Source organism: Lagopus leucura, unplaced genomic scaffold (genome assembly GCF_019238085.1).
Source record: "Lagopus leucura isolate 7727_CA_CO unplaced genomic scaffold, USGS_WTPT01 138-4_obj-0_obj, whole genome shotgun sequence".
NCBI classification, from domain to species: domain Eukaryota; kingdom Metazoa; phylum Chordata; class Aves; order Galliformes; family Phasianidae; genus Lagopus; species Lagopus leucura.
Genome location: NW_024962475.1, coordinates 1 through 23159, shown reverse-complemented (window position 1 = coordinate 23159; position 23159 = coordinate 1). Strand labels below are relative to the sequence as shown.

Below are 23159 nucleotides of genomic sequence, written 5' to 3'. Positions count from 1 at the left end.
ACACTTCCGGCCGCCGCACCGGAAGTGGCTGAGTGAGGCGGAAGCGGGAGGCGGAGCGTTTCCTCCCGCGGGGCCGAGGCCGCGCTACGGCGGCCGGGAGGGGTCAACGTGCGGGGGAGGCGAAGCGAAGCGGATCGGAGCGGAGTAGGGAAGCGCGGTGCGGCGGTCAGGACGATGCTGGAGGCGGCGGCCGCAGCCGAGCCCGAGTTGGACCCCGAGGACCTGGTACATTTCTCGGTTGGAGACCTGCCCAGCCGTGGCTACGGCGTGATGGGCGAGATCCGGAGGCAGGGCAAGCTGTGCGATGTGACCCTCAAGGTGCGGGCTTGGGGAGCTCCGGGTGGGGGCGAAGGGTTTTCGTGAGGTTGGGGGTGCGGGGTCCCTGCGTTCCTCTGGGGGGGGAGAAGGGGGAGCTGAGGGTCCCCGTTTGGGGAGGAAGAGGGGAGATGAAAGCCTCACTGCTCTCTTAAGGGAGGAGAAAGGAGGAGGTGAGGGCACCCGAAATCCCTTTGGTGAGGAGAAGGGAGAGCTGAAGGCCCCAGTTTGGGGGGAGAACCCCCATTTTGCAGGAGGAAAAGGGGGGCTGAGGGCCCCCACTCAGGTCCTTTCAGTGAAGAGAAGGAGGAGCCGAGGGCCCCATTTTGAGGGGAAAAGAGGGCAACTAAGAGCCCTCATTTTGGGGAGAGGGTGAAGGAGACGAGTCCCTTTTATGGGGAGAAAGTGGGAGCTGAGTGCTCCCCTTCAGCTATTTTGGCATTGAGGAGCGTGGGAGGAGGGTTCCCTCCTCCCCATCCCTTTTGGAATCAGGAAGGGGGGCAGCTGAGGACTCCAGTATGGGGGAAGAAGCTTGGAGGGATAAGGGGGATGCTGAGGGACTCTATTTATGGGGGAGCTGAGCGGCCTCCCCGGCTATTTCGGTGGTGAGAATTATTACAATTAGGGATATCCCTTTTCCATCCCTTTTGGAACAAGGAAGGGAGGAGCTGGGGGCCTGAATTTTAGGGGGGTGAAGAGGGGAGCTGAGGGTCCCCCCTTCAGGTGAGAAGAAGGTGGAGCTGTGGGACCTCCCATGTCTCTTTGCTGATGAAGATGAGGGTCCCCTTCTTTAAGCAAAAGAAAGTGGGGACTCGCACTTCTCCCCCATCCCCCAGTACTCTTTGGTGGGAAGAAGGAGAACCCCCATTTTGGGGATGAGAGGCAGCTGCAGGCCTCCTCCAGCTGTTTTGGTGTTGAGCGTATGGAAGCAACGATCCCCATTCCCCATTATTTTTGGAACCAGGAGGTTCCAAAGTAGGTTCCAAGTAGGTGAGAGCCAGGATAGGATAAGAGGTGATGGCATCAAGATGGATTTGAGATGGTCAGGTTGGATATTAGGAAGCGCTTCTGAGAAAGAGTGGTTGGGCACTGGCACAGACTGCCCAGGGAAGTGGTGGTGTCACTGTCCCTGGAGGTGTTCCAGAACAGTGGAGATGTGGCACTGAAGGACATCGTCAGTGGGCATGGTGGAGTGGATCTCAGTGGCCTTTTCCAACCTTCCTGACTCTATCATTCTCTGCAGCAGCATGGTGAGGCTATGGCTGCCCCAGAGCAGGTTTCTGTCACTCAGTTGTTCTGCTTTGCTTCATCCAGAGGTGGACAAGAAACAGTGTCATGGTCCTGGAGTATCTCAGATAACACCTCAGTGTTGTTCTGCAAAAGTCACTGGGAATAGTTTTCATATCAGTAGGTTTACCATCTCAGAAGTACTTCTTTTGGTTTGTCTTATCTTTATGTCTTCCCTTGCAGAGTGGGAAATGTAAAGCAAAATTAAAATCTGGCTTAAAGAGATCTCCAGTGCAGCTGTCAGGATGCTTGTTGTTGCTGTGCTGGGCAGCTTGATGGCTGAGGGCACAGTGTTGGCCCCCACTCCTTTTTCATATTACGTTTTCTCACATCAACTGTCGTTGTCTGGGCAGGGTGTGAAGCCTTTCATTTCTGCAAAAGCTTAAAATGTATTTAACAGCATGCCTCTGTCTTCCTCAAAACGAGTCCTAATTTTTTCCACCACCAGGATAATTTGTAATTACACCCAGGAGACATCCCAACACCACACGATGAGTTTGACAGAGGGCTGGCGGGGCGTTCCCACATTGGTTTGAATACCAGTCCAGCTTTCTTTGTACACCATGCCCTCAGAATCCTCCATTAGTAGGATGGCTCAGGCTGTTCTGAGCCATCATGTCAGAATTTTCTGCCTCTCTCTCTCTCTCTTTCAATCAGATTGCTCAGCCCTGGCCAGTGCGTCCTGTAGCAATTGAATTAGTGCTGCTGCTGTATGAGAGCCAAGCCATCACTCAGTACAAGGTGTCTCCTCCAGCTTGCTCAGCACGCACTGCTGCGTGTTGGGAGGGTAATTATTCTTAGCTGAACTTGGGAAGTGTCTTAGAATCAGTTTGCTGGGTGCAGCTGACGTAAAAGCTGCTTTGCCTTGACCTTGCTCAGGAACGCATTCTGCATCAGATGAGGAAGCTGAATCCTGCATAGGAGCCTGCAAAGGGAATCGTCTGCCAGGGGCAGAGTACTGAACCCAAATAGGGATAGGATGCAGCAGCGTTTCAGGTCGGTACCTGGAAGAGCCTGCAGTGGATCCCAGTGTACATTGCAGCGCTGCAGTGGGTCTGTTGCCTTATTTTCACTCTGCTTCTTCTAAACCATCAGCTTAAGAAAGAAAAACACCTGCCCAGCACTGCTGTGGGCCAGCAACTGGTTTGGGATGTGACTGGCATCCCAGCTCGCAGCTGAAACAGGAACCAGCAGTGCTTTTGTGGCATGGCTCTGTTTTTTGGTGGCCTCTTTCCTGCTCTCAGTGTGGGCTCAACCGTTCTCAGCAAGAGAAGTGTTTGCTGTACAAATGGGCTTCACGTTATCAGGAATCATTGGTGCTCCTGCTTGTTCGTTGGAATCATTTCCCCTTGTAAAGCCAGATGAGCGTTTGTTCATCCAGATGGAGGTGTGGAATTGGGTCTCCTTTCTCAGAAACTACACTGCCACTGTTTGTGCTGCTCTATAGCAGCCTCAGCATCAGGCAGTGTGGTTTAGGCGTGATTATGAAGAAGTGCTGATGTGCCTGGCTTTGTCAGATCTCTGATTACTCCAGCTCAGCCTTGGGAAATCTGCTCCTGGTTGCCCATGTGAAAGCAAAGCATCACTGGGCAATGGCTGAGCCACGTGTCTTCCTCAAGGCTTAGGGAGTGTGCACCACCCAGAGCCAAAGCTCCTACCCCTTGTGGATGGCTGAGACTGGAGAAGCCTTTCTCAGTAGCTGCAAGTCAGCTCCTTCTACAGATGCTCCGTGCAAGCATCTGCCCTTTCAGTCTCCCTTTGGCAGCACCCTGAAAGCAGCTTAAGTGTTTACATAAAGGATAATTTTAGGATGATTTGGAAGAAACAAACGTGAATAAACGGAGGGAGAAAACAGAGGCACACCTTATGCTGTGGTCACTGTTAATTTTCCTTTGGTGAAAGCAGGACTTTGCTTACTAAGGCCAAATTTCTGCTATTGCTCCATTCTTTTGGGATCCAGGTCTGGGGACTCCTGAACTCTGTCTCAGCACAGCTGTTGGCAGGTTGTGCTGGTAATACTGCTGAAAATCCTCTGCTGTGCATGTGGGATTTGTGTCTCTCCTCATCCTACGTTGCTGTTACAGCAGAGCTGATTGTGGGTGTGCTGGTGATGAAGAAGTGCCAAGCACGAAGCGCTCCTAGCACATGCAGAATGGAAGCTTCTCTCCTGCACCATCCTGGGTCCTCAGGCTTCATCACCTGGGGCTGACAACACTTGCCCACCTTTAGAGATGGGTTAAGGCTTGGCATGCCATCTCTGCCCACGGGGGCATCTCCAGGTGTCACCTGCAGAGCTGGTTGGATGTGACTGCAGTCACTTACTGTGGGTTTTTAGATGTATCTGGGGAGCTTGGATTTCTGTTCCTATCCCTTTTTTTCCCCTGGAGGTAAATACAAAGCAGTTTCTCAGGAGATCTTGGGGTTCTTTTCAGACTGTGCTGCCATTCAGGTTCTCTCTGGAGCTCTTTACACCCAAAGCATTTCACACTTAGTACCATTTTTTTTCGCAGCACAAAGCTTTGAGTGTTATTTCCACTACCAGCACTGCCATTGGTTTTATCTTATTGGGAGAAATCAATGAGCTTTCTGCTAAGCCAGCTGTTTTATCAGAGCCCTGCATTAAAGATTTGGGTTCCAGCAGGGTCCCAGAGAGCCCCTGTTGCTCTGCACACGTGTGGGAACACTGCTGGGACCACCAAGCACAACGAGCCCAGGGGCAGAGAGTAGCTCTCTAATAGGAGCTGCTCAATTTAAAACCAGATAATCTTTCATGCACGCGAGACCTTCACAGTAAGGATCTTAAGGAAATCTTGGTCTGCAGAAGTAAGGAGCTGCTTTGGATTACAGCTGGAGTCGTTTTCTCTCTTCTGTCCCCACGTCTCAGCTGCTCTGGGCTCTATTCCCTTATATGAAGACAAATATTTTTAGCACTCTGTGTAGACATTAAACCTGAAGTGTTAGCAGAAACCACGCGTTTCTGCACTGAGCTTTGTGCTTGGCTTCCTTGTGCATAGCAAGCAAGCTGATTTCACAGCGTGCTTGCACTGCTTTCATTTACTTCCCCTCACAGAAAGCCACCAGCTTAATTCCTACAGTGTCCTCCTGAGTCTGGAGTGCCAGTGCTGTGCCAGCTCAGGAAAGGAGCGTGTTTTTAAAATGATCTTTGCAGCAGAGGGCTCAGGAGACATCTCAGCTCTGCAGCGTATTGTCCCAAAAACAATAGATGCCTTTAGTACACCTACACCATTTTTCAATGGAGAAAGCTTCTTTGTGCCCTGGAACTAGTTAGGATTTCGTGGGAATGTAAGGGAGAACACGCCTTCTGTTAATCAGCTAGAGAAAGGCGATTCTGTCATATCTGTGGCTGAAGGATGCTTTGCAAGCAGCAGTTCTGTTCAACAGAACTATACACTGCCAATACATAAAGCAGTGTATTTTGCCTTAAAAGAAAGGCCCTGTTCTTTTGTAGGAGAGAGAGCGTATCATAGAATGGCAGAGTGGCTTGGGTTGGAAGGGACCTTAAAGATCAATTCCAAGCCATGTTGTGGGCTGGTTGCCTCACACCACCTCAGGCTGCTCAGGGCCCCATCCAGCCAGATCCTGAGCACCTGCAGGGATGGAGCACCCACAGCTCTCTGGGCAGCCTGGATGCAGCACTCTCAGTGCTCAGAAGTCAGGCAGTTCTTGTCCCAGTCTGTACTCATAGCTAGGATTGCTCTGACCCAACACCTTGCACTTGTTGAACCTCGTGAAGTTGATGTGCATCCACTTCTCAAGGCTGTGCAGGTCCCTCTGGATGCCATCCCTTCTTATTGCCTCAGCTGCACCACTCAGCTTGGTATGGCCTGCAAACTTGCTGAGGGTGCACTCGATCCCATCATCTATATCATTGATAAGGATGTTGAGGAGCACTGGTACCAAGATGAACCCTGGGGGATGCCACTCAACAACTGCCCTCCATCTGGATACAGAGCCACTGACCACAGCTCTATGGCTGCAACCATGGCAACTCTTTATCCACTGACTAGTCCACCCTCCAACTCACATCTCTCCAGTCTAGTTGTGTGGGACTGTGTCAAAAGCCTTGCACAAATCCAGGTGAACACCAGTTGCTCTCCCTTGGTCAGCTGATTGCCAGCACTAAAAAACCAACAGACAAACGCAGTGTTTTGTGATTACTTCAACAGGAATGCTCAATTCCCAACCCCATCACAGGTGTTGCCACAAAATGATCTGTTACTGCCAATGAGAGCTTTCCCATTCAGCTCAGAGCCGAAGCTCCCCACTGAGATCCTGCTTTAGATGCCAGTCCCATGGTGCTGCAGAGTGAGGGAAGCTGAATGCTGAGTGCCAGCCTGGTGTACAGAAGTGCCTCAGTGGTTGGTCTGTGCCATTAGGTAGGCAAAGAGACCCTGTTAGCAGCAGGGAGTGCTGCTGCAGGAGGTGCCAGCTGTGCCTTGGCACCACGCTGCCTTTTGGAAAGGGTTTGTTGTCCTCTGGAGCGTGTGCAGCTGTATGGAAACACAGAACTAAAAGGAAAACCATTCCTTTGAACAGAAAGGGCAGTCAGCTCCAAAGGCAGCTGGGTGAGAGCTGCTCTGTAAGATCAAAACAAGAACTGAACAGACAATCCCTCTGCTGCACGAGTGCTTGGCAATGACAGGAATGGGGTTACTCAACCCAAGGGAGCCTTTTTTGCCTTTTTTTAAATGTTCTGCTGTTGCTTCTGGAATTAGCAGGCAGGGCTGTGATGGATTTGGAGCAAGTGGAAACCTGCTGGTGGACAGAAGTTGGACTTGATGATCCGTATGAATCCCTTCTAATTTGGGTTCTTTTGTGACTGTATGAAAGGAAGAGGCAAGGGGAGCACAAACAGTCATCAAACTGCACTGTGACTGCATTGGGTGGACAACACATGTAGGAGAGCACGCTTCTGTGTTCAGAGGGGAGGGAGATGGCTCGTCTTTGGAGATGGGAAGCACTTTTTGAATCATGAGAGGCAAGCATGAATTGAGAGGGCATGTGCTGTGATCATCCTCAGAAGTATTTTTCACCTCGTACAGGAAAAACAGGTATTGCCATTTGCCTGCAGAAGTTGAGCAGTTCCTTCAGGACTTGTCATTAAGCACTGATGGTACAAACATAATGATGGATTCTGGCCTGGAGATCCCTGCTCGTGAATCTCCTCGAGGGCCTTCTATCATTGCATGAGCAAATTAAGAAAAATAACAAATAAAACAGGATTGCAAGTCTTATCTTGCACAGCACCTCTTGGCTGGTGGCGATGGCAGCACGCAGCTGGCCCGGCTGTTTGCTGATGCAGCCACAGAGCTCCCATCCTCCCTTTCCCCTGCTAAGACAGCAGAAATGATTCCCTTTTTCACACAGCTTGTTTCTGTTTTATTTCCCTGACCCACAAAGTCAGCACGAGGGAAGTGTGGATGGGGATGCAGGGCTCAGCTCTGTGTGGGGACGCAAGGTTTCTCTTGCAGCAATTAGAACCAGCCCTGATGAGCTCACAGCCCGCCTTGCTGGTGCAGGATCATCCCAGTGTTCTCACTCTGTTAAATGGGGCATTCCAGAGGGTGAAACCCTTTCCTTAAAGAAGGGTGAAACCCAACCAGGGAACACGCCTGTCCTTGGGAGCTGCCGAGCGGCTGGGTGGTGCTGCCCAGGACAAGGTATTTCTTCCCTGTGATGATACAGCTCTCATTAACCCAGCTGGAATCTTGCTGTGTGACTGTAAGTGATGGCTTCTGCAATAACCAGGTGCATTATTTCTAGGGAGGCGTTGCATCGTGGGGTGGAACTGTGGCTACGCATCCCTGAAGCTGTGCCACCCTTGGGATCGGAGTGCAGGGATTTGCTTGGAGAGCACAGCTCTGCACAAGTGCTCAAGCATTGCTACAGTCTGTTGTAATTGCAGCTGGAGGATAAAGTTTTTCACAAATTGTGTAGAAGTGAGATTCAGTTCAGATGTTCTTGCACCCTTCAGTGGTTGCTCAGGCACATTCTGCACTGCCCAGCTGGGAGCTCTCCTCCAAACCCATCTGGTACCTTCTAACCCAACGTCAGTGCTGCAGGTGGGCTGGAGCCATGCTGTAGTGCAGCACTTGCTGTCTGTAGCTCTATTACAGCTGATTCCTCCCTCCCTCCTAAGGAACACCATCCTCATCTGCCAAGCCCAAAAGCCATCTCATTCCTGCCTCTTTCTGCATCGTAGTCAGTTGCCACAGTCATCTCCTGTAGGGTGAAGTTAGCAGAGCAAGGAGAGAAGGGGAAAGGCCCATCTCTTGCTTACACGTCTTGTGCAGTGCTCAGTTCCTCTTTCTTTTTTCTGAATGCTGGGGATTTTGCTTTCTAAACTCCCAGGAAGTCATATTGACAGAGTGCAGTAGATCTGGGCTTAAAGGAATGCACAAGGCAGTGGGTTTGATTTAAGCATAAAACCCCAAATGCAAGTAACATTTCTGCTAATAAACTGCCTGGACATGAAAAGGCAACGAAGCTTTTTGCAGTGAGGTGCATAAGAGAACAGAAGGATTCTTGGCTGACCTGGAGAGCAGAGCACCCGCTGCGCCAGCTTGTTTGCCATGCTGAAACAAAGCTCAAAAGGGAAAATGTTGCTGAAGTGGGAGAAAAAGGCAGTTCTGTACCAGCTCAGATGGGTGTAGACTAGCCTGAGTCAGGTTAGTGTGGAAAATGGGAAAAATAACAGCTCTGACCTAATGTAGAGGAGTCATCAGAGCAAGGATTGGTGTAATTTTGCAGTGAGTAAAATCTTTTCAGCATCTGCAGTGAGAAGTGGAATTGGAGATGCAAGAACCTCTCCTTGCTTCCAAACCTCTCTCCATGAAGGCTTTTAGAGGATATAAATGTGAGCTGCTGCAGCAGATCCTACGTAGGCTGAAAGGGGATGAGGTTGTGGTAAAGGTGACTGGCTTTCTGTCTATGGAACTGTAATGCCATCACAGTGGTAATTAGGAGGCTGAAAACCAGATTCAGAAGTTCAAGTTCAAAAGACAGAGTGTTCTTTGCAGATTGAAATTGTCTTTCAGCCCTCAGGCTGTGCAAGAGGGAATCATCTGGACTGTGTGATTGGTGGTGGATGGTGCTGACCTTCTCTCCTGCTTCTTTTCCTCTCCTTTTAGGTGGGGGACCATAAATTCAGCGCTCACCGGATCGTGCTGGCAGCTTCCATCCCCTACTTCCATGCCATGTTCACCAACGACATGATGGAGTGCAAGCAGGATGAGATCGTCATGCAGGGGATGGACCCCAGGTAAATTCCCCAGGCAGCTGTGCAGGGTAACGAGTCCTTTGCAGGACTTAGTGTTGCATGTGCAAAGCTTGAAAGCCTGCCCTCCATGAACTGCACTAGGAAGGATTTTCTGGAGGGATTTTCAAGCAGGTCGTGGCTGCCCCATCCCTGCAGGCATTCAAGGCCAGGCTGGATGTGGCTCTGGGCAGCCTGGGCTGCTGGTTGGCGACCCTGCACATAGCAGGGGGTTGAAACGAGATGAGCATTGTGGTCCTTTTCAACCCGGGCCATTTTATGATTCTGTTAGCAGTGCCCTGTTTCAGGTTAATTGAATTCAGTAGATCTCCCACTCTTTCTCCCCGTTATTCAGCGCACTTGAGGCTCTGATCAACTTTGCCTACAACGGACACCTGGCGATCGATCAGCAGAACGTGCAGTCTTTGCTGATGGGAGCCAGCTTCCTGCAGCTGCAGAACATCAAGGATGCCTGCTGCACCTTCCTCAGAGAGAGGTAAGGGGCTGCCAGTTCACGTGCTCACTGCTTGTCTTCTGCAGAAGTCATTTTGTGGCTTGGGTTAAGCCAACACGATAAGAAGGTCTCCGTCTCCTGAGGCTCACTGTTCTCCTTGTCTATAAAATACATTGTTTGCAAGATGCTGCATCTGGGGACAGCATAAGGCCTTGGCCAGCTGTGGGAATTATTATCTACAGCAAAACTGAGTTTACATTTCCCTTGCTCAGGGTTAGCCAGGTACCCAGCACAACGCTGCCTCTCCATTAACAAACCCATCCTCCCAGCAGTTCCCCTTCCTGCTGCTGACTGTATGGGAGGGGAGGAACAAACAGACCCAGAGTTGGATAGGAAGCAGTGGCAGAGTTAATTGATTCCAGTTTTTCCAGTCCTCTAGCTGATGTTTGGCTGTAAGATCATTCCAGCAGCATGATCTGGAAAGCAAAAAGCAGGGTTATTCCTTGGAAACATACCACAGCTTCAGGCTGTGCCAGGAACCTGATGTGCTTCTCTTCCCCCTCACTCCTCAGCCTGATTTCTCCGCAGCTGCTCTTAGTATTCCGTGGTGGGAGATGAAACACACATACTGAATGCAGTGTCTCCTCTAGTTGTTACATCACTTCTAAATAGAATGAAAACTATGGATTGAGGAGAAAAAACTGTTTCCTCTGTTTCAGGATGTTCCAGTTTACTGATCCACGTGAATCCCGAGTCTCTGTTTTAAAATGAGGTTATATGAGATTGTAGAGTATTCATTTTTCTTTCAAAACCATTTTACTTGGGGTTGTGGATGTGACAAAGTTGGAAAGAGGTGGGTAGTGGTTGATTTAGAAGCTCCTTCTAGCTTTAGGTGGCTGGATCTAGATCTGAGCTAATCAAGGTTGTTTGGTTTGCCAGAAGTTTGGCTGCCACATTTCTCCCACATCTGGAGCAATGGAGTATTGAGTTAAGTCCTTGCTTTGAGTGCTTGGCTGTCACTCAGTAACAAGAAACCTGGTGTACTCTGTCCATTCAGAAGAGCTGGAGCACACCAAGCTCTCTTTCTTATGTGGGAACATGACTGGGATATTTCACCTGTGCTGTGCTGTAAGCAGGCCCTCTCTGGCTGTTGTCTCAGTTCCCAGGGGCAGACCTAGAATGGACACTGCTGTGAGATGCAGTCTGTCCCCCACGTACAAACTGTGTGAGCTCAGCCTGAGGGTCTGTGTATGTGTAATCTGGGTCCAGAGTAATTGAAGTGTCAAAGAGGAATGCAAAAGCATGAGCTTCAGACCTGCATAGATTGGAGTGCATGGGAATGCAAGGGGCAGAGCTTTGGAGAGTAGCTGTGTGAGCTTTGAGGGTCATCCTAATGTGAAAGTTCCCCTCCATCAGCACTGTGCATTGCTTTTTAGGGCAGTTTTAAATCAGGCCATTTGCCCCTGAGCGAGTACAAGTGGTTTCACATCCTTTCCTGCATCTGGACACCACTGCCAATAACTGGGCCCCAATGTTTCCCCATGTGAACAGCACGTACTTCAGTATCTGTTGATCAGTGCCACAAAGCATCACAACTGGTGGCTCTTCTTGAGCAATGACATGCCAGTGCTGGGCAGGGCTCCTCGTTGGGATAGAAGTGTCCAGGTCACATTGCTGCCTCTGTAGAGCACCTGCTTGTGGTGAGTATCACCTTTTCCAGTTGTTTATGCTGCTGAACAGCTCTGTGGAGCTGTTCTTGCTCCAAACTGTAGCAATGCTTCTCACCATGTTATCTCCAGCTGCTAAGGCATCTCTGGTGAGAAAACCTTCACATCAGGAAATGCCTTTAAGAGGATGTAACAGGTGCTGTTCTGCTGTATGCATACCTACAATCAATACCTGGTTACACTTTTTGTGCTTTGTGCTCGAATGCGGCTTTGTCCAACACTGGAGTTACAGAGGTACACACGTAGGAGGCAGAGATGTGGGAGAAGGATTGCTGGGCATGGCCTCACACTTCCCCAGAACTCACAACCCATGACCTTAGAGCAGAGCCAGCAGCCTGCCCAGTGCAGCTTGGCAGGTTTAAGGGAAGACTTTAGGTCATGATTTCCATCCTTTGGGTCTGCTTGCAATTGCTGCCCTGAACCCATTTGCTATTTTGTCATCATTCTGTTAAACTGACGTTACTTCTGCTCTCCCTCCCCTTGCCAGGCTTCACCCAAAGAACTGCCTGGGCGTGCGGCAGTTTGCGGAGACGATGATGTGCGCAGTGCTCTACGATGCTGCCAACAGCTTCATTCACCAGCACTTCGTGGAGGTGTCCATGTCTGAGGAGTTCCTGGCTCTGCCTTTTGAGGACGTTCTGGAGCTCGTTTCTCGGGATGAGCTCAATGTGAAGTCTGAAGAGCAGGTGTGTGTGTGGGCACAGAGCTCAGCAGAGCCACTTGTTTCCTTGGAGGATGAGGCTGAGGGTATAGGCAAAAGGAGCCTCCTTCCAGCCCAGGACTTCTCTGGAGCATTTTATAGTTAATATTCCACTGAATTTGCCATCAAGAAGCTCCTCTGGACAGGCTGAGCCGCTCTGGGATGTTTCAGCATTGTTGAGAATCTGTCAGTGTAAGAGAAACAGAGCCTGTCTTTGAGCCAGAAAACCTGTCCTGCTCCTTCTGAGGAGGTGACTAAAAAGCAGTTCTACCACTGCCTCCATGTAGGATAAGAGAGGGCTTCTTTAATGGATCTGTTTGAAGTGGCCCAGCAGACAACCCAACTTCAGCTTAGAGAGAGTCCTGTGAGTCAAGAGTGTGTGTCCCCAGGAAGCCAGGCTCCCTTTGTAATCTCAAGTCAGGAACACAATGCATCTTACTGCAAAGTAGCCATCCAAAACAGGGCAGGTGAATGGCATTAGGATGAGATCTGTGTCTGCAGTGATTGTGGAGGGAGCCTACAGAGACCAGCTCAGTGTTTCACAGGGGTAGATAGCTGTTACTGCAGGCTAAGTCAAGGCAAGGCTTGGCCAAAGCCAAGCTGCAGGAGAGTTCCCTGGTGCAGCAAAGAGCATCACTGTTCTCTCTTCAAATTGTCCTCTGAGATGAGGAGAAGATCACTGTCAATATGTGCTTTCTTTTCCATCAGACAACTGGCAGCAGGAGGAACTTGGGAAAAAAAGCAACAAACAAAACCAACTTCAACTTCCCTTGCCTCTATTCTGGCAGGTGTTTGAAGCTGCTCTAGCATGGATACGCTATGAGCGAGACCAGAGGGAGCTGTTCCTGCCTGAACTCCTCTCCAAAATCCGCCTGCCCCTTTGTCGGCCTCAGTTCCTCACTGACAGAGTGCAACAAGACGACCTGGTGCGCTGCTGCCACAAATGCAGGTGAGGCCTGGACATGGGGTAAGAGGACCTTAGGGTGGATAGTGGCATCAGAACACGAGTGTGCTTCAGCAGTCCTGGAGTCTGAAATTGTCTCTGTAGGTTGGAAAAGACCTTTGAGATCCCCAAGTCCAACCAGTGACCCATCCCCACTGTGTCCACTGGAACACATCTCCACAGTTCTTGAACCTCCAGTGACCACACCACGTCCCCGGGCAGCCTGTGCCACTGCATACCTACCTCACAAAGCAAAATGCAAAGCACCCTCCCCGTTTTTAGCCTGGCAGCAGGACTGTGTTGTACTCTGAAAGAATTGGCAGTGGTAGCAGAAAATCAGTTGCCTAAATCTGAGTTAAGACAGTCGGTTTTCATCACAGGGGGAATCAGGATCCACCAAACTCTGTAAATATCTCACTTTGGTTTTAGAGATCTAGTGGATGAAGCAAAAGATTATCACCTCATGCCAGAGCGTCGACCGCACCTCCCAGCATTCAAGACCCGTCCTCGGTGCTGCACGTCGATTGCAGGGCTGATTTATGCTGTTGGAGGACTTAACTCAGCAGGTACCTTGCACATCCTCTCCCCACAGCGAAGAGAATTATGTAGTTTGCTGAGTAAGACTATGGAATCGTGAAGATCCCATTTTGCCCTCGTACAAACATAGAATTGTTAACGCTGGAAAAGATCACTAATATCTCCACGTCCAACCCCAGCCCATCCCCACTGACCACATCCCTCAGTGCCACATCTCCACAGTTCTGGAACACCTCCAGGGATGGAAACCCCACCAGTGCCCTGGCCAATCTGTTCCAATGCCTGTCCACTCTTTTGGAGAAGGATTTTCTTCCTAATATCCAACCTCACATGAAGCATTGGAGAGTTTTCTCCTTGCTGTGCAGGTCTCTGGCCTGTGATGCTCAAGGTGGCTGTACCTACAGTTTAACATCTTCCCTCTAGAAATTCTGTCTTTGTCAGGCTTAGGACAGCTGTTCTGGTGTATCTCAAAGAACCAATGTATCGAGGAGGTTGTCCATGCCCCTAACAACTTGCAGAACTTGGAAATACTAGGCTGACGCTGATGGGATTGCAGGATCACAGCTGCAGACACATTGCACTTGTGTGACACCACTCCAATTATGATAGGGAGCAAAAAATATTAAACAGTCTGCTTGGGAAATGTCCACTGGGGTTTTAAAGGTCTGCCAAAGAACAGCTCACTGAGGTGGGATCTGTGTAATGGGTGCGTGCTGGGCACTGCCCTATGGGATGGCTGTTCTTCCTTCACACTGCAACGTGGGTGACTTAAAGGGAAGCTGTACTTCCAGAAAGCAGAAACACCAGTGGATGTGGCATAGTGTAGGTCTCTGCTGCCCCTTCGAGGCTACAGAAGGCCCCACTTGCTCAGCCTAGGACTCATCAAGCCCTGTTGCACAGAGCAGGCAGGGTTTGCACCGCCGCAATCCTTTTAGCATCGCAGAGCGCAGCTGAGTTTCCCCCAGCAGCTCGCTGCCACCGTGCTGCAGAGGCTGAAGAAATGGGTCTCCCCCTTTTAATTTGAGTAGCAAATTTTTATGCAGGTGACTCTCTGAACGTGGTGGAAGTCTTTGACCCCATTGCCAACCGCTGGGAGAAGTGCCAGCCGATGACGACGGCGCGGAGCCGCGTTGGTGTGGCCGTGGTGAATGGGCTGCTCTACGCCATCGGGGGGTACGATGGGCAGCTGAGGCTGAGCACTGTGGAGGTGTACAACCCTGAGATGGATTCCTGGTCCAAAGTGGAAAGCATGAACAGCAAACGAAGGTATACAGGCTCCCTGAATGTATGGCTTTGGAGCTGGAGGGATAAAAGTGAGGTTGTAGGAAGGCTGGGGGGTGACGGTGGATGCCAAATGAGGGGTCCTTGTGTGGGACAGCAGAAAAATAAAAGGGGGGTAGAGGAATGGGGTGATACAAAAGCAGGAGAGGTTTCCTTGACCACATCTGGGTCACCTGTGCTGCTTCTTGCTGGTAAGAAGGGACAACTTTTATCAGCTCAGCAATACAGCATTGATTTACAGGGAAATTGGCAAGTGAAAAGCAGCTGAGCAGTAATTAGTGTGAGCTGTTAACTACAGAGGTCTTTTAGTTCTCATGACATATAGGAGTGAAGTCAAAAGTGTTTGTTAACATTCTGTAAGGATTTGAACTTGAGTCCCAAGGAAAGGAGTCAGAGCTCCATTTCTTCATACTGTGATACTAGATGGTAGGCAAAGCACTGGTGAGCACAGTGTAGGAAATTCTCCACTGCTAAGAGTAAGAATAAACCTGTTTTTCTATCTCTGGCCACTGCTAGGATTGTCTTTCCCTACCAGAAAGCACAGGAGAATCATAGCTCAAAAAGAGAGGAAGATTTTGGTAGCCCAGACAGAGACATTTACAGCTAAGCCAAAGGTGCTTGGCTTTGACCAGAGCTTCCACAGTACATGGCCACCCTAGGGATCGTTTTGTGGTTGGTTTGCCTGTGTTATTTTGATATCCCACCTCCTAAGCTGTGTGATTATTGTCCTCCCCACCACAACACGGTGGCTGCTTCCATCTTTAAACACACTCCTGGCTTCCATGGGTTTTGCTGTGGTTTTCATCACACTCATGCCTGGTCACTGAGAGCTGCTAAATTGCTTGCTGTTCTGCAAGCTTTGCAGTGCTTGTTTATCATCGTGGTTTGTTTGTTGTGGTCTGAGATGTGGATTGCTTGGGTAGATTGCACTGCAAGAGGCTGAGTATGGGAAATCTGAGGCACGAGGCTCTCAGTGGTGGCATCCCTGTGACTGCTGGTGCCACACTGCTTCACAGGAGCGTCTCACAGGAACAAGTCCTGGCTGTTGTGGTTCTTAACCAAAGCTTCATGTCTGGCTCAGAGGCAGAGTTCATCTAAATTCCTAGAACAGTTTCCATCCTGTGAGATCACCCACGTTTATAATTTGTAGCAGAAAAGCTCAGTTTTTCCATAGCGTTGAGGCTCCTGGGAGCTTTTCTCACAATGAGAGGCGGATGCTCTTCCATGTTTGGGTTTCTCCATGCCAAAGCCAAGCAGGATGGATGTCAGATGCCCTTGTGTAGGGGAAAATCATAGAATCATAAGAATGGCCTGGGTTGAAAAGGACCACAGTGCTCATCTAGTGCTCCCTACTGTGTGCAGGGTCCCAACCATCAGACCAGGCTGCCCAGAGCCACATCCAGCCTGGAAAACCTCAGCTGCTGTATAAATCCCTTGGCTCTTGAAGTAGGGCTGAGGTTCTGCCTTTGAGAATTGTGTTTCCAAGGTTCTAGAAAGAAGTTTTTTTACTTCACTTTCAAAAGTGGGATTCTAGTCTCTTACTTGAAGCATCCCATTTGGTAGCCTTTTGCACACCCAAATAGGCAACTTAGAAGGTGTTGTGTGATGGTGTTCCAGCGGGGTCAGGCACCATCACTGAGCCAGCTGTACATCTGACAGCATCTCCTGTGTGTCCTGAGGCTGTGTGGCCTCTGGCTGCAGAAAAGAGTCATTAATGTTGGAACAGATCACTGATAGCACCAAGTCCACCCCCCAGCCTAACCCCACCATGTCCACTGACCACATCCCTCAGTGCCACGTCTCCACTGTTCTTGTGCCCCTTCAGGGACAGACACCTTAAGCCCCATTTAGTTCGAACCCCAAATCAGTACCCTCAGGAGACCCAGCGTTGTAAAGATTGATTGTAGACAACAGATGAGGCAGATTGGGGTGGATTTGGCACGCTGTGGGCTGTAAGGCCATGCCAAACCATCTGGTGGCTCTGCTGCTTGTTGCAGTGCGATGGGAACCGTGGTGCTGGACGGGCAGATCTACGTTTGCGGCGGATACGATGGAAACTCCTCGCTCAACTCCGTGGAGTCCTATTCTCCAGAAACAAACAAGTAAGAGCTCTGTGTGCCGTACAGCTTATCCTCCTGCTGCTGCCAGGGGTGTGCCATGCACGATGTAAGAGAGCCCTGTCAGTAAAATAAAAGGCGCGAAGTTAGGTGGAAAGCATTCCGTACGATGTCCCTCCCAGCAGGAGGTGCAAGCAGACTAAACCCATGATTTATATGCAGTAAGAAGTGAAGGGAGAGGTACTGAAAGCCAGCGCTGGAAAGGCCTGCAGAGCTGTGACAGCCTGTGGAGCAGCTGCTTGCTGTGCTAACCTCTCTCCTCTCTTGGCAAGGTGGACAGTGGTGACTCCCATGAGCTCCAACCGCAGCGCTGCTGGTGTCACTGTGTTTGAGGGCAGGATCTACGTGTCAGGAGGGCACGACGGCCTGCAGATCTTCAACAGTGTAAGTGCATAGAGTCACAGAATGGCCTGGGTTGAAAAGGACCACGATGCTCATCCAGTTCCAACCCCCTGCTGTGTGCAGGTCACCAACCAGCAGCCCAGGCTGCCCAGAGCCACATCCAGCCTGGCCTTGAATGCCTGCAGGGATGGGGCATCCACAGCCTTCTTGGGCAGCCTGTGCCAGTGCCTCACCACCCTCTGTGTGAAAAACTGCCTCCTCATATCCAACCCAAACCTCCCCTATCTCAGTTTAAAACCATTCCCCCTTGTCCTATCACCATCCACCCTCACAAACAGCCATTCCCTGTTCATGCACTGTGAGTGCTTCTTCCCTGTGTATCCCCTGAAGCAGGGTTTAGTGTGGGACAGACAAGGCTCATTCATCTGCCTGGGAGTGAGAATGCAGGAAGCAGTACCTGAACTGGGTTTTCATTCATGTGCTGCCCTCAGCAAGTTGTAATTAAGGGATTTGCAGGGAGCAGCAATAACTATTTCCACCTCACCCAGCAGATCAAGTGCAGATGATTGTCTGCAGCCTGCAGTAACGCAGAGCCAAGATCTGCAAATCTGCTTGTCTCAGCTCCTTCCTGAATTGGATGAGTTTGAAGCAGTGCTGAAGTTCTTGCAGGAGGGGTCCATCTAATGGTCTCTCCAGAAACACAGGGGATACAGAATGGTGTTGATTTGGGGGGAGGTTGGGGGTTTCTGCTCCACTCCGCTCCCCTCTCCTTTCCTTTTGTCTCCTCATGGAACCACTGCAACGTGCTGCCAGGGAAAGCAGGGGGTCTCTCTAGAGAGGTCTTTGAGGACAGCTTGAGCACACAGCCTTTGGGTCTCACAGCTTTGGTTGTTTCTGCTCTGGGGCACCCACATAATTTTGCACGCAGGAGGAAAATGGTAAATCTTCCTTTTGCTATCTAGAAATCATAGAATCATTAAGGTTGGAAAAGACCTGTAAGATAATTTAAGTCCAGCTCCAAACCACCTCACCATGACCTCAGTGCCACAACTCCTGATTTCTTGAACACGTGGGACGGTGACTCTGCCACCCCCCTGGACAACCTCTGCCACTGCATTACAGCTCTTTTGGAGAAGAAAATTTCCCCAATGCCCAACGTGAGCCTCCCCTGGTGCAGCTTGAGGTTCCTGTACCTCTTTAAAACACAACCTGGAAGCTGATAAATAGGGAAGGAGGCAAAGGGAGCTGCATTTTCTGCGGTCTGTGCAGCAGTGGCTGGTGGCACCCAACTCATTAAAGAAGTTGAATGGCATTATGGAGTTGGAGCATATGAAATCAAGGAACAGGGTCGGGCTGAATGGGGCTCTGAGCAGCTGATGGAGCTGTGGGTGTCCCTGTTCAGTGCAGGGGAGCTGCACTAGATGGCCTTTAGAGTTCCCATCCAGCTCAGATGATTCCACGATTCCCTGCTAACGCCGTTTTCCCCTAGAGCTTGAGCTGACGAAAGTGTGTGATGTGTCTGTGCGTTGCTGGATGCCTGCCTTGAGCTTCCCCCTGATGCTGTGCCATCCCTGTGTCTGTAGGTGGAGTACTACAACCAGCACACGGCCACCTGGCACCCGGTGGCCAGCATGCTCAACAAGCGCTGCCGCCACGGGGCGGCGTCGCTGGGAAGCAAGATGTTTGTGTGCGGGGGTTACGACGGCTCTGCCTTCCTCAGCATGGCTGAAGTGTACAGCTCTGTGGCGGACCAGTGGTATCTCATCGTCCCCATGAACACCCGGAGGAGCCGTGTGTCCCTGGTGGCAAACTGCGGCCGCCTGTACGCCGTCGGGGGTTACGATGGACAGTCCAACCTCAGCTCGGTCGAGATGTACGACCCGGAGACCAACCGCTGGACGTTCATGGCCCCGATGGTGTGCCACGAGGGGGGGGGTTGGCGTGGGCTGCATCCCCCTGCTGACCATCTGAGGAGGCAGAGGCGAGGAGCTGCCTTGTCACCGACAATCGTGGGAGAGCTCCAGCCGGCGTTTCCCGCTCTGATAGCCAGAGAGATCCATCTCCAGGTGCTCAAACACACACAAGAACTTGACACGACCACCCCCACCCTTGGCTCTTGGGCCGAGGCCCCTGAAGGATCGACGTTTTCCAGACTACGATGCGAGGTGTGAATGTGCTGCCCTGAGCAAGGAGCTGCCCTCCTCCCGCTTTCGCCTCTGCGCAGAGCCACAGCTGAGCAAATCCTTCCTCTCCCCAACAGCGCCCAGCCGCGTCGGTGTGCTTTGGCCAACGCTGGGAGGTGGTGGTGTGGGTTGGGAGGGAACAGAATTGCACAGATGGCTGCTTCCGTGACTTGAAGAACACCTGCACACCTTCTGTCGGCAGCAAGGACCCCGGCATCCCAAGAGTTTGATCAGCAGTGGTCTTTTTTTGGGTTGTTTCAGCTTAATGCTGACCATGTTGAGATCTTACCCTGTCTACCAAAGCAGGCAGAACCTACCAATGTAGGCCTGTAAGACCATATCCAAGCTCTGCAAGTTCGGGTGCTTCTTGCACAAGCCACTGCTGGTTTCTCCAAATGCTTTCTTCAGCTTAGATGGGGAAAATTTCTCCACAAGAGCCACATGATGGAGAAACTGGGGGGAGAAAAAGTCGGTTAAACCATGGGAGCGTTTTAGCAAACATGGGAGGAAGAATGCCAAATGTCAACCACACTAAGCAACAGCCTTAGGATTTCAACAGAGGAGGCAAACCGAGGTGTGAATGGTCAGGATAGCCCTTAATGGTCAATAGATGTCTCCAAAAATAAGCTTTGGCTTTTCTACATTGGTATGTGAGAGGCAGCTGACGCAGAGTGGCCGGGATCTTTAAGGAGGAGAGGGATCACTGCCTCTGTTTGTGACAGCACAGGAGGTCTGTGGCTGTGTTGGGGCAGCTGCAGTTCAGCTCTGAGGAGCAGAGGAACCTGCAGCAGCCTTCCTGCAAGGCGCTGGTGGGAAACCACACTTCCCCAGCACGGGTGAGATCAACGTCTTGGGGTTTGTGTGCTGGGAAAGGTCTTGGCAATGTGCTTATTTCATGGCAGCCACGCAAAGAAACTTCCTGTGGCCAAACTGTGGCAGGGCTGCAGGTGCTGCCCCGTGTCCCTGCTCGTCCCGTCGGGCTCAGCACCGCTTCCAGCCCCTCTCCCTTTGCTATTTTCAACCCTGTTTTCACTGCAGCCAAAGGGAGCTGCTGCTGCTGCTGGCTTGGTCCTTCCCAGAACCAAACCCACCGAGCACCACTTGCCTGCGTCAGCCCTCCAGCATTTCCCCTGCATGAATGTGAATGGTGAGAGCCACGGCTCCCTGCCCACCAGCACAGCCACAGGGCAGGGAGCCCCTCAACACTACGCCCACTGCAGGCAGCGGGGGGGCTCACTGCTGCCCTGTGTTTCCAGGAGCTTTGGTGTCCCCCCACCCAAACCCGTGCTTCTCCTTCATAGCTGACTCCCAGCTCGGGATTTTAACTTTGGGTGTATATGTGGATGTCTATATATTCAGGTACTGTGTATATTTTAGGTATATATAACGAGCATATCTGGCTATAAATGTGGTTTTGTCAGTATGTATTTCTTCTGTATACGGACGTCAGTGGATGGGTTCACTGGGTGAATTCACTGCGAGGTTTCCCTGCTGCTAAGACACTTTAAAAAGGAAAAACAAAACAAAGCACGAGTATTGCAATGGAAATGAAGCTGCTTTGGCATCCTCACCTTGCTCCTGGGTGGGAGGAGACACGGGGGGAGCTTTGGGCAGCAGCTTTAGCCCTGGATCTGCATGATCCCCTCCCTGCCAGGAGGCTTGGAAGGAAGTGGGAAGGCTTCCAGCTGAGAGCTGCCTAGCTGCAGGCTGTGGCAGGGAACAGTTTGTTTGTACAAGCATCAGCTCCTAGCTCTGAGCAGAGCGAGGGGGACTCAGAAGAAATGTGGGGCTCCACGTGGGGTTTTGCTCTCTGCATTTGGGAAAGGGAGACGTGGGCAGGCTGAGAGTTGGGCAGAGAGGAGGACGGTGAGGCTCAGCAAGGGCGAGTTTGGGGTCCTACAGCTGGGGGGAGTTACTGCATGCATCAGAATAGGTCGGGGGTGAGCTGGAAAGGAGCTCTGTGGGGAAGGAGCTGGGTGTTGTGGTTGACCAGCAGTTGGCCAACCATTGACCACAACTGTTGTCCCCGGCTCATGGTCACCCTGTGTGCATTGCAATGGGACTCTGGGGGGTGCATTGCACCCAGTGCGGCCAGCAGAGCAACGGAGGTTCTCCTGCCCTCTGCTCTGCCCTGATGAAGCTGCATCTGGAGCACTGGGGCCATTGCTGGGCTCCCCAGTATCAGGCAGACAGGAAACTGATGGGGGAAAGGCTGAGAGCCCCGGGTCTGTTCAGCCTGGAGAAGATGAGAGGAGATGTTACCTCCTCTGGAGACGTTCAAAACCCACCTGGGTGCTTTCCTGTGCGACCTGCCCTAGGGAACCTGCGTTCTGTAGAAGTCCATTCCAACTCCTGTGCTTCTGGGATTCTGCACCCCACACAAGGCAAAACATGCAGCCCCAAAGCGAAGCCCTTCTAATTCCCACTGCCTCTCCAGCTGCCCAGGGAGGAGGATGGGAACAAACCCCACAAAGCTTCTCTTTGCTGCGGCTCTCCAAGAAAAACAGCAGCAATCCGATCCCTTCCCGTGCGTGCCGCCCAGCCCTGTGTTTGTCCTGGAAGCGGAGCCCCATGGCTGTGCTGCTGCTGGCTGTGCTGCTGCTGGCTGTGCTGCTGCCCACCGCCCCGTCATCCACCGCCCCACTGCCCCCCACACCACGCGAGCTGGCCCGCACCGTGCTGGAGGCACACGGGCGCGATGCGGGCAGCGGGCTGAGGCTGCTCAAGCTGCAAGGAGTCACCAGGACGGTAGGAGCCTCGCTCGGTTTCCCGCTGGGTTTTGGGGAAGAGGGAGCTTTCTTGCTGTGCCAAATGCTGTCGTTCCCTTGCAGAAGTTTGACTGGGGCACGCACTTCACCATCAATCTCACCGCCCGTGAGATCTCCTGCCCCGCCGGCCCCACAGCGCCACGCAGTGCTGCATGCAGAGCCCGGCCGGGCCAGGTGGGTGTGGGGCACGGTGTGGGACCCCCTCCCAGCACTGCTCCCTCCTGATCCCCCCATCCTGCAGCAGATCCAGCACTGCGTGGCCCAGATCTCCGTCTTTGCCTTCCTGCCTGACGTGCCGCTGTCGCTGCTGGAGTGCAGCCGGCAGACGGTGAGGGCTGCATGAATTCCTGCTCCCTACATCCCCTCCACTTTGGGGCTGAAGCCCACCCCCATTTCTTATCCTTCAGCCCAGCAGCTCAGGGCAGCCCCGCTCCCGAAGCCGGCACAGCCCTGCAACCCCACGAGCCGTTGGCCTCAGGGAGCCGGCGCCGTCCTGAAGCCCATGAGCGCATCCATCCTGCAGCAGGGGACGTGCAGACCTCATTCATGGAGCCCGTCCCATAGACCCAAGGGCTGAAATAAAGATGTTCCAGGGCTGTGCTGTGTGTGTGATGCCTCGCCCCCATCCTGCAGTAGAATGGGATTGAGGTTGCACAAACCTGCAGCTTTTGGGTCATGGTGGGGCGGCTGCAGCCCCACGTGCGGCATCTCCATCCCAGCTGCCAGTAGCACGTTGGCCAACCCTTGGGCTGATAACAGATGGCAGCACACAGGGCTGCTCCACGTGTCTGGCTCAGAGCCTGGGGGCTGTTGCAGGGGATAGGAGGGGACAAGGGCGGCTGTGTGGGGGGTACTTGGGAGTACAGCCCGTGTGGTTTGGGGACAGAATGCTGTGGGGATGATGGGGAGTTGAATGGGAAATGGCTTGTGGGAGTGCGTGGGTCAAAAAGCCTTCACATGAGGGTGGGGACAGGGATGGGAAGGAGTTCTTGAATCCAATGGCAGCTGTCCCATGGGTCTGGGGGTGCCTGGAACCTCCATTGTCTCTGGGATCCAGACCGCAATGGGATGGAGCCTCATCCCAATGGGATGGAGTCCGATCCATCCGTCTGTCCCAGCTGGGCACTGCCAGTCTGTTCCTTGGGAACCATTTTATGGCCACGTGGCCTCTCAACCAGAGCACCCTGCAGCACAGCCAGGGATGTGGGATGCAGCCTGCAGCGGGACAG

At 51.9% G+C, this 23159-nt stretch overlaps 2 protein-coding genes across 4 annotated transcripts; both read left to right on the top strand.

The window, feature by feature from the left end:
• Positions 1 to 97: 97 nt before the first annotated feature.
• KLHL18 (kelch like family member 18) lies at positions 98 to 19050 on the top strand. Its single transcript, XM_042890683.1, is given in 11 exon segments — positions 98 to 318; positions 8754 to 8884; positions 9234 to 9374; positions 11547 to 11745; positions 12548 to 12708; positions 13132 to 13268; positions 14283 to 14505; positions 16518 to 16622; positions 16910 to 17021; positions 18563 to 18907; positions 18909 to 19050. Coding segments are annotated over 11 exon segments (1740 nt in total). The 5' UTR covers positions 98 to 174; the 3' UTR covers positions 18951 to 19050.
• A 98-nt stretch (positions 19051 to 19148) lies between these two features.
• LOC122190628 lies at positions 19149 to 22774 on the top strand. Of its 3 annotated transcripts, XM_042890687.1 has the most exons (4): positions 19149 to 21910; positions 21994 to 22104; positions 22172 to 22258; positions 22338 to 22774. In XM_042890687.1, exons 1-4 carry the CDS (start codon positions 21554 to 21556, stop codon positions 22425 to 22427), a joined length of 645 nt encoding a protein of 214 aa, XP_042746621.1. In that variant the 5' UTR covers positions 19149 to 21553; the 3' UTR covers positions 22428 to 22774. The 3 variants fall into 3 exon arrangements, with proteins under 3 accessions (XP_042746621.1, XP_042746620.1, XP_042746619.1); XM_042890686.1 differs by having other exon boundaries at positions 19149 to 22104; positions 22175 to 22258; XM_042890685.1 differs by having other exon boundaries at positions 19149 to 22104.
• Positions 22775 to 23159: the final 385 nt, after the last annotated feature.

Excerpts from the sequence above, each read along its gene's own strand:
- LOC122190628 (XM_042890685.1), top strand. The coding sequence starts at position 21,616 with ATGGGAACAAACCCCACAAAGCTTCTCTTTGCTGCGGCTCTCCAAGAA. Across the intron at positions 22,105-22,171 it reads GCAGAGCCCGGCCGGGCCAG|CAGATCCAGCACTGCGTGGC; the intron begins GTGGGTGTGGGG and ends CCCATCCTGCAG. Across the intron at positions 22,259-22,337 it reads TGGAGTGCAGCCGGCAGACG|CCCAGCAGCTCAGGGCAGCC; the intron begins GTGAGGGCTGCA and ends CTTATCCTTCAG.